The sequence below is a fragment of the Nelumbo nucifera genome, chromosome 5 (assembly GCF_055504915.1).
Source record: "Nelumbo nucifera cultivar China Antique chromosome 5, China Antique-T2T, whole genome shotgun sequence".
Lineage (NCBI taxonomy): Eukaryota > Viridiplantae > Streptophyta > Magnoliopsida > Proteales > Nelumbonaceae > Nelumbo > Nelumbo nucifera.
Genome location: NC_142653.1, coordinates 63,577,796 through 63,588,843, shown reverse-complemented (window position 1 = coordinate 63,588,843; position 11,048 = coordinate 63,577,796). Strand labels below are relative to the sequence as shown.

At 41.5% G+C, this 11,048-nt stretch overlaps 1 protein-coding gene across 1 annotated transcript; it reads left to right on the top strand.

Annotated features, from left to right (window-relative positions):
• Positions 1-7,552: 7,552 nt before the first annotated feature.
• Positions 7,553-10,282, top strand: LOC104588631 (pentatricopeptide repeat-containing protein At4g13650-like). Its single transcript, XM_010246648.1, has one exon. It carries the CDS (start codon positions 7,553-7,555, stop codon positions 10,280-10,282), a length of 2,730 nt encoding a protein of 909 aa, XP_010244950.1.
• Positions 10,283-11,048: the final 766 nt, after the last annotated feature.

Here is an 11,048-nt window from a genome sequence, read left to right as displayed (position 1 = left end):
TATGCTTCGCCAAAAGAAGTTTTGGACGTTGCGAGATGTAATGGTGACTAGAGGCTCGACTTCTACCCATTTGGTGAAATAGTCCACTGCTACTACTAAGAACTTTTTCTGTCCTTTTGCTGGTGGGAAGGGGCCCAGCAAGTCTATGCCCCATTGCACAAAGGGCCACGGGCTGGTTAAGTATCTTAGGTCAGCGGATGGTTGGTGTAAGATGTTGGCATGTCATTGGCGTTTGTCACATCATTGGACCAGCTCGGTCGCATCTGCTTTCATAGTGGGCTAGTAGTTCCCTTGCCATAAAGCCTTTTGAGCGAGGGCCCTTCCCCCCAGGTGTCCTCTACAGAGCCCTTCATGAATCTCGTGCAACACTTGGTTTGCTTCAATTCATCGTAGGCATCGTAGGTAGGGCAATGTGAAGGATCTTCTATAGAGCAGCTCACCCATTATCACGTAGCGAGTTGCCTGTCATTCTATTCACTAAGATGCATTTCTCTCTTTTGGCAAGGTGCCATGCTTCAGGTAGTTGAAAATCGGATCTATACAACTCGAATAGGTAATTTCTATGTGGGTGACCTCTTCTACCCTTTTTCTATTGAGGGATGAGGTAGCTCCTCTATGTAAACTATTCTTTTTGTCAAGTCAATTGTGCTCGCTAGTCTTGAGAAGGCGTCAGCTTCTGTATTTTCCAATCTCAGAACTTGCTGAAGGTACTATGAGTGGAAGTTGGGTAGTAGTTCCCTGACCTTGGCCAGATAGGCTACCATGGTGGGCTCTCGTGCCTCATAATCCCCATCTACCTGGTTCACTACTAGTTGTGGGTCACTGCAAGCTACGAGATCCTTGGCTCCTACCTCCTTTGCTAGTGCCAACCCAACTTTACCTTACTAGGTCCATAGTGTTCAGATTGAGTTTTAACTTATGTTTTCTTAAAACACTAAAAACATGATTCAAATCGGCAATCAAATCATTTGAAAAATGGGATTTTACTACCATGTCATCAACATAACATTCTATCTTCTTCCCAATTAAATTAGAAAAAACTCAGTTTACAAGTCGCTAGAAGGTCGCTCCAGCATTTTTCAATCCAAAGGGCACGACCTTATAATAGTGCAACCCCATTTTGGTTACAAAAGTTGTCTTCTCTTAGTCTTCCGGGTCCATTAGGATTTGGTTATAGCCAGAATAGGCATCCATAAAGCTCAATAGCTCGTATCCTGAGGTCGTGTCCACCAAGTAGGGGTCAGCAAAAAAAACCAAAAAACCAAACCGGCCAAAAAAAATCGATTAAAAACCAAAAAATCGGTTAACCGAACCGATTTCAGTTCGATGTTTCCAAAAAACTGAAAGTTTCAGTTTGGTTTTGTTTAACCATTTAAAAAAACTGGCAGTTAACCAAACCGACTGATATATATTTTTATATAATATTATATATATATTAATATTATATTTTATTTTTTAAAAAATCAAATAAAAACGTTTGACAGTCTGAGAGTGTTCATACCGAACTGAGAGTTGAGACATGTTCGCCAATCTGGCATCCGCTGGATGCTAGTCTGAGTCGTCTGATAGATTGGCACCCATTGGCCTCTTAGTCTCTCTGAGACAGGTTTGTCTGTTTGACAGTCTTTTTCTTTCCCTCTCTCTTGGACTCTCACTCTCTCATACTTCCTCTCTCTCTCTTTGAACTATCTCTCCCTCACCTCTCAGTTTCTCTGAACTCTCTCTCGCCTCTCAGTCTCTCTCTAAATTCTCTCTCTCTCTCCTCTCACTCTCTCTCTAAACTCTCTCTCTCTCACCTCTTAGTCTCTCTCTAAACTCTCTCTCTCGCCTCAGTCTCTTTGAGCTCTCTCTCTCCCTTGCTTCTCAATCTCTCTATTAGCTCTCTCTCTCTCTCTCGCCTCTCAGTCTCTCTCGGAACTCTCTCTCGCCTCTCAGTTTCTCTCTAAGCTCTCTCTCTCTCTCCTCTCAGTCTCTCTCTAAACTCTCTCTCTCTCGCCTCTTGGACTCTCTCTAGCCTTTGGCGCTCCGCCCTCCGACCGATTTGTCTCTTAGTTTTTTTTTTTAATTTTAAGGGCATAAAAAAAACCGAAAAACTGAACTGCGGTTAACCGGTCGACCGGTGGTTGTATCAGTTCGGTTAAATGTAAAATTGAACCTATCAGTTCGGTCCAGAAAATTACCCCACGGTTCAGTTAACCAAACCGTGAGCACCCTTACCACCAGGAAATCTATGCGTGGAAGGGGAAAGTTGTCTTTCGGGCAAGCTCAGTTTAGGTATGTATAATCTACACAGATATGCCACTTGCCATTGGCCTTCTTTACTAGAACCAAATTTTCTATCCAGCTCGGGTACTAGATTTCCTTCACAAAGTCTGCTGTTAGCAGCTTTCCCACCTCTTCATCTACTATTTGCCACCTTTCCGGGGCAAGGTTTCTCTTCCTCTGGCGGATGGGTCTAACTGTAGGGTCAACATTAAGTCTATGAGTTATGAGTCTAAGGTCTATGCCGGGCATTTCTGCATCCGATGAGGCAAACACATCAAAATTATTTAACAGAAAACTTACCAATTCGAAGTGCAAAGGGTCTATTAGGTGAGCTCCAATTTGCAGCATTTTTTCAGGTTCTATCTTGGAAACAGGGACCATAACAGTCTCTTATGTTGGACAAGCTCGCTCAATATTTTCTGGCGGTGGCTACAAATCTATGTTAGTGGCTATCTTGCCTTTTGCTTTTAAGGCTGCTATGTAGCATTTTCATGATTGTAACTAATCACCACGCAACACGCCTATTCCAGTTTCCATAGGAAATTTTAATGCCAGGTGGTACGTAGAAACAACAGCTCAGAGGGTATGGTGTGGGGAGGCGCGCCTGCCTCGATCGACACTCTTACCTTGCCAATGGGGCGGACTACCTCACCGCTGAAACCTACTAGTGGGATGTCGGCGGGCTGTAAATCTGCTTTGTCGAGCTCCATACGCTTGTAGGCTTCCAAAAATAGAATGCCTGTCGAGCTGCTGGAGTCAACCAAGATTCTCTTTACCCTAAAGTCATTGATCAGCAGCTTAACCACTAGAGCATCATCATGTGGCTACTGGATCCCACACATGTCATCTTCGGTGAAATAGATCACTTCTTTCTTCCGAGGTCGCTTTGACGGGTTGTTGTCTTCCTGTTCCAGCTCCCTGACCAAGTTCTTGCTTGCTGATGTAGTGCAGACAACGACAATCGAACCAACAGTGATCATGTTTATGGTCCCTTGGACCTGTCTTTCTGATTTCAGGGAGCTGCTTCGGTTTCCTATTGACTTGGGGTGCTTCCCTGCTTGTCCCTTCCTCTGGTCGCCGCTCATCTTTGATGAAGTGTCGCAGGTATCCTCTCTTGATGAGATCCTCTATCTCATTCTTCAAGTTCCAGCAATTCTCCGTGTTGTGTCCTACGTCCTTGTGAAAATGACAATATTTGTTTGGGTTCCTAGTGGTAGGATCCCCCCTCATCTTGGGTGGCCATTTCACATAGTCATTTGACTTGATCTGCATTAGAATCTCCTTTCTTTTAGTGTTTAGAGGAGTAAAGGTCATGATGTATGCGGGTGGTGTTGCTGATCGCTTGTTCGAACCTCTGGTCGATGACTTGCTCCTTCTGTGCAGTGAGCTATTGTGCCTGCCTTTTGGTGACTTGCTCCTCTTGGGGGATTTACTTCTTTGCTTGGTCTTACTACTATTTGCTTCTTCCTATGCTCACTTCCTTTTTCCAAACAAGTCAGACTTTGAGCCCACTGCTTCCTCGGCTTTGATGAACTGGTGTGCTATGTCGAGAAACTCTTCCATGGTGGCTGGAGGGTGTAATTTGATCTCCCACTTCAGCTCGGGCTGTTGTACCCCATTCTTAGGTGCAATAAGTTGTACAACAGGGTCTAAGTCTAAGATCTAAAGGCGCTCCATGTTGAGTCTTCTGATGTACTCCCTTAGTGTTTCATTTGGTTTTTGGATCACATTTAGTAAATAGGTTGCTGACATGGAGTGTCTCTTGCTTGTGGAAAACTGGTCCCAGTTCTTGATGGAATTGGGGGCTAGTCTGGAGTACTAGAGCCAAGCTTCTTCTTTCAAGGTTGTTAGGAAAGCTATACACATACTTGCATCATTTGCCCCATGGAGTAACATGAGAGCCTGGAAGTTGTTGGCGTGCTCGATTGGATCTGTCTTGCCTTTGTAGGATTCAATGGTCGGTGTCTTGAAGTTCTACGGTCTTGGAGCCTTGAGGATCTCAGGGGCCAACGGAGTTTCACGAGTTAGGCAGGGGGGTCCAGAGAGGGAAACCATCCTACTGGTGACTGCGCTGTCTCCTCCCTTCTGGACTTCACTTCTAGCTGGGGTGAGCTGGCTTTTCTTCCCAGCACGGTGCGTTCGCCTCTTGTGTCTCTTAATGCCCTTAGTCGAACTAGCGGCATCTGCCCCGACAGGAACCTCAGATTGGCTCTTTGCAGGGATCTAATTATCACGGGCTGCGTCATCAACCCAATTTCGGTTGTCATCTCTATTGGGGACTTGGATTTAGCTGCGAACTCACGAAGGGATCGGTTCTTCCTGATCGACCTGGTTCAGACCAGTATTCTGTAGAGGTACCTATTGGGGTGGTACTTGTTGACTGTTTCGTGGCACTTGCGGACCATTGCGTAGTGCCTGTCGGCTGTTGCGAGGTACCTGTTGGCTATTCTGAGGTACTTGTTGGAAGGGTACCTGTGGAAAGCGTTGTTGTTGTTGCCCCTCCTGCTATGAAGGTTAACCTATTCTCCCAGGATTGTAACTATTCAATCATCCCTTGCACGCACCATACCAGATCATTGAACTGGCGCACGTCAACCCCCAGGAGCTGCAACGGGTTCAACCGCAAGGGCAGGTGCGCTCACATTGCCTAGTGGCCCAGTTGGGTGTAAGGGAACGTCAATCTGACAAATGACAACGGTGGGGACTTGGCCGTTGACGTTGTTGTCATGGGCAAGGGGATTGCTTGAGGATGTCATTGCTGAATTTCTGAAAGAAAGCAAGAAAAGGGGAACTTAGCTTTTTGCTGCATTTCCCACAGATGGCGCCAATTGATGTTACGCAATTTGAGTGTTTCCTTGTGTATTGTGACTCGGACTCTAACTATATGTCAATCTGGTTGGGTTGAGCTGTGTGGCCGAGCTAATGTCTGGATGTCCGAGCTAAAGTGAGCTGCAAGGGGAGAAGAGTGATAGTGCCTGGGTAGTTTTTACCTGGGGAGGACACTCCGATGCTTAAGTCAGTAAGTGAATGGGGATTTCCCTGAAAGTGTGAGAGAGCTTGAGAGTATGAGTGTGCCTACCTCCCCAGGTGCATTCGGGCTCCTTTTATAGTCTTCAGAGGTTTAGGGTGCTTTGGCAACGTCCCCGAGTTTTTGGCGAAGCTGTTTCCGTAATATAAGGCGTATCAAAGTGTCAGTTACTAGATCTGTGCGACAATTATGGTTCGTTCGCTTAGATTGTGGCACACGGTACGGCGAGCTACTCCAACGGTCGCGATGTTGGCGCCCTCGATAGCGGGTGGGGGAGTGGTTAGATGAGCTCACCTTCGCGGGTCGCCCTAGCTCGCCTCAGCTTGGCTGACTTCTTAGCCAGGTCGCCAGCAGCCTTAGGGCCCTTGCCAGCTCGCCCTTGCCAAGGTCGAGGGCGGTCTGTGCGAGGTGCTCTGAGCTAACCTGTCAAGTTGGTCTACTGGCTTGGTGCTGCGCTGTTGATAATGGCCATGTGTCGTCATTTGTTTGGGAGGACCAAATTCCCCCTCATCAACAACCAGCACTACCAGCACGGCAGCCGAAGGAGCTCCACCTCCTCATCGGAGGTCCGTGCAAAGGCATCACATAGGCCCAGACCCATTATCTTTTACCAACGAGAACAGGTTCGATATCCACCTAAGCTCTAAAACCCCTTAGTGCTTACAAAGAAAAGTAGTTCTTTTAGTGCAGCAGCGCAAACAACGCGCCGTGAAGCTCTTCAAGGAGAACGAATGCAGTAGGGAGCAACAGCTGCAAGATCTCGAGGCCATACACTTGAAAACATTCAGTAGCGGCATTCGACAAGTTCCCAACGAGAAGCTGCGGTTTTCCCATTCTAGACCAGACACGTCACACGCCCACAGTTCATAGTTTGAACAGGGCGACCACCACCATCGGTCCACCAACATCACCTCTATAGCGACCACTGCTACTGCAAAGCTGGTCCAGTCGAGTGGGTTGGTTGCGGCTTTGGTCCATGAGATTTCTTCTCATGTGGATGATTGTGATCTAGCATACTTGGATAGTAACTTTTCCACATCATAAACGTGGTAGCCAATTAAGTGTTCTTTATCAAAATTTATGGGTGTGTTTTGATTATTCCAAACTCTTCTCAGACCATATCTTTTCCACATCATAGATTGCCTTTTGAAATCTCTGATTTGACGAAAGAGAGACCATCACTAAGAGACCATCACTATTTTCAGTTGAAAATCAAATAAAGATATTTTTCGGTTAGTTTAGGTTTTAAAAGAAAATGGCAAAATAAAAAAGAAAATAGAGAAAGGTTAATAGGGTATTTTAGTAATTTAACAATTTCCGTTCATTCTTTTTGAGGTTCTCACTTTGGTTAATCGAACGTCGGGTATTTTTTGTAACCGAATTGGTAGATTGGTTTTTGGAAACCGGTAACCGAAACCTATTGGTTAACCAGTTGACCGGTTCGGTTAACCGTCGGTTTTTTAATTTTTACAATATATTATATAAAAATATATAAATATATAATAAAAACTATAAATATATATAAAATATTATATTTTAAATAATAAATTATAAATATATATATATTTATATATATAATGCATATTTATTAATTTATGATATATAAAAAATATATATAATATACATAAATATATATAAAATATATAAAAATATGTATACCGGTTGGTTGGATTAACCATCGGTTTTCTATATTAATTAACCAAAACCAAATCAAAACTAAATCGATCAATTCGATTAACCGATTTTTCAATTCGATTTCAATTTATTTTTTCGATTGATTTGATTTTTCGGTTTTTTTGCTCACCCCTAAAAAAAATTAATAAGATATTTTAGTAATTTAACAATTTCCATTAATTGACTTAATGGCCGAAGTGGTATTTGTCAGCAACATAAAAGTTTAAGAGTTCTTTGTCGCAAATTAAAATTCAGGGTGGTGTCTGTCGGGGTCCGTGTAATTTACCTTACAAAATGAAAGGGTTCGGATTTTTCCCTCTGTTTTATTTTATATATGTATAAATATATATATATATATATATATACCTATATACATATATGATTATGTAATGTGTATACTATAAATTTATATTATGTATAATATAAATTTTATTTGTATAATCTTAATCGGATCGAGCTTCGGGTCGGGTTTCGGATTTTGGGAGTCCATCTACCTTATAACCTTTCCGGCACCGGCATCATAGATTTACCCGCCGAAAAAAACAAAGAAACAAAAGAGTGGGGATAACCGTTGGAGGGAGATTTATGAAATTGCGTTCACGTTGTTTAAGTTCTTGGCCTATCCCGAAGGAAACCCAACAAGCCTTCTCCTTCCAAGATCAGTATCTCCATGGAAATCCTACAAGAAAAAGCCAATTTGTGGCTTCTATGGTTAAACCTGGACTCCCTACGGGGAATACTTGGATCAAGAAACGCTATTTTCTCATATCTGTTCTGCGAAATTTGGCAATTTCTCTATCTTTGGAGATTGTGAAGATGGTCCATGCGTGCATTTTACGATTTGGGTGTGATTCAAATATGTTAATATCCAATAATCTTCTTCATGCGTATTGTTATTGTGGTTCCACACGGGATGCGCTGAAGTTGTTCTACAAAATGCAGGAGAGGGATGCTGTTTCTTGGAATACCATGATTTCTGGATTTGTTGGTTCCGGAAATTTTGAGGAGGGGATATCGTTTTACCGTGAGATGAGAAGGGTTGGATTATCTCCTACTCAGTCCAGTTTTGTTTCTGCTCTGGTTTCTTCGGCTGAAGTGGGTAATTTGGTGATCTGCCGAGGAATTCATGGAGATAGTTTCAAATGTGGCTTCTCTTCTGATCTTCTCGTGGGGAATGCTCTCTTAACATCTTATGTTAAGTGTGGGGATGTCAAGGATTCAAGGAAATTATTTGATGGAATGCACAATTTTGATGAAGTTTCACTTGAAATTTTGTTGAGAGGATATCTTCAGCAAGGAGCTCTAGGTGATGCTTTCAAGTTGTTTAGGTATTCTTGTCTAGTAGGAGTTCCTTTTAGCTGTTTTTCGCTTTCTAGTCTAATTAGCTTATGTACAGATTCACAGCTTATTGGCCATGGAACCCATATTCATGGTTATGTTGTCAAGGTTGGTTTGGATTCAGATATTTCTATTGTTAATTCTCTTATTACATTTTATGCAAGATCATACCATTTAGAGGAGGCTACACGGTTGTTTTATGGATCAACATCACGTGATATTGTTACATGGAATTCCATCATAGCAGGATATGCATTTAATGGTCAAGGAGATTTAGGGGTGCACCTAGTTACTAGGCTGTTGTCCATTGGAACAATAATGAATGAATCCACTTTCTCAAGTTTTCTTTCTTGTTGTGCAACCGTGAATGTTCTTGCCAGTGCAAAGAAAGCTCATGTCCTAATACTGAAGTTAAGGAGGTACACAGATTGCACAACCAATAATGTTATACTGACCATGTATTGTAGATGTAGAAGTTGGAGCTATGCTAGTAAAGTGTTTAAAGCACTGAATGAGAGGGATGCAATCTCATTCAATCTTTTTATTGCATTACTTAGAGACCTTGGCCAGAATGAAGAAGCTGTTGAACTTTTCCAGCAAATCCAGTCAGAGGGATTCAAAGTAGATGAGCTCATGTACTCAGGTCTTATTTCTAGCTGCTCAAGATTGACTGCTTTGGAGATAGGACAACAGATACACAGTTGTATTATTAAAACTGGTTTTGAGAAGGTTTCTCTCCTTGGAAACTCTCTTCTAGAGATGTATTCTCAATGCAGAAGATTAGACAACATGGAGCAAATTTTTAATGAAATTGATATTCCAGATATATTCACATGGAATACAGTGGTCATGGGTTATGCCCGTTGTGGGTTGATTGAGCAATCATTCCAAATTTTTGCAAAAATGATAGAGTCGGGTGTCCAATTAAATGAGTTCTCCTACAGTGCAATCCTTGACATATGTAGTCATATTGGTTATCCAGTGATGGGGGAACAAATTCATGTTTGGATCAAGAAGCTGGGATTGGTCTATGATACAACCGTGATGAATTCTCTATTAACTATGTATGCTAGTTCTGGGATGATGGACAAGGCATACAAAGTCTTTGAAGAAATCTCTTCCCCTGATTCTGTCTCATGGAATTCAATGATCTCGGGTTATGCACAAAATGGTTTTGCTGAAGAATCTCTCAGGTTTTACTTGTTAATGAACCAAATTGGAGTAGAAACTAATTACATGACCTTTGCAAGTATTTCTAAATCTTGCACTATGCTTTTGGACTACATGCTTGGTTTGCAATTCCATGGCCAGATCATTAAGAGGGGACTTCAATCAGATATCTCAGTCTTGAATTCCCTTATAACTATGTATGCCAAGTGCGGTTACCTCCATCACTCTTGTACAATTTTCAGGAACAATGTTGATATTAGAGATGTGATCACTTGGAATTCCATGATTTGTGGATATGCTTATCATGGATGTGGTAGGGAAGCACTTGATACATTTACAGAGATGAAAGTTTCAGAGGAAAAGCCAAATGAGATAACCTTTATTGGTGTGCTTTGTGCATGTAGTCATGCTGGCCTCATATCGGAAGCTCAGGATCAGTTCAGTTCCATGTATCAAGATCATGGAGTTGTTCCAAGTGAGGAACACTACATTTGCATGGTTGACATTCTATGCAGAGCAGGGAAATTGGAAGAAGCAAAAGGTTTGATAGAAAACATGCCATTTAATCCCTGCTCACTAATTTGGCGGATATTACTTAGTGCTTGTAGGATGGAGGGAAATGTTGGGCTTGGAAAGGAGGCCGCTGAGAAGTTAATGCAGTTAGAACCTCATGATTCATCTTCTTATGTTCTCCTCTCCAATATTTATGCTTTAGCTGAGAAGATGGAAGAAAAGGCTGATATAAGGAGGAAGATGAAGGGTAAGGGTGTGAAGAAGGATAGTGGATATAGTTGGATTGGGAATTAAAAATTTTTTGTTTACATGTAACTGAGAAATTTGCAAGTTCTCTTGAATAGGAGGTTCTTGCCTTTGGCAATATCTAAACTAAACCAGAAAACTAGAATAGCCCAGAAGCTTGTCAGTAAATACAGGCACAAAAGGCCATTATTCGGTGATGATCCTGGCTGTCTTGGGAGGGGTAGACTGGATACAGAACTAATCTTGGCATAATTTTTTTATGGCAAAGTGGTTGCTCCCAGAAGTTACTATAAATAAATAATAGTTTGATAAAGACCTACAGTTTCTTCTTTTTTGGTAAAAGCGAGTGAGTAGAAATTTGTAAACTCATTTTCTCTATACCAGATCTCATAATTTGACTACAATATTTCTGAATCCTAACTTGAAAATGCACCCAAAACTTACTCAATGTGCTTGACTCAAAGTTCTTGAATCACCTGAACTCTTATTAATAATTTACAAAAATTATAATTTTAATTTAAAATATATTAGATCCATTAGAATTTCCAGGAAACATATCGTTTACAGTTCATAAATATTAATTATAAAATAATTATTCTGTATTATTATTGTTGTTGTTATTAGTTATGTAAGTTACAAAAAAAAAGCATTATTTGACACAATTTTTTGATGGATCTATGAATTTGATAGATCATCTATATATCCATCTTATGGTTCTTTCCTTACCATCAGAACCATTTAACCTAAATTGTTTTTTTTTTTTTTTATGATTTTGTTTCCCCAACTTTTGAGGAAATCACTAGATCCATTAGTC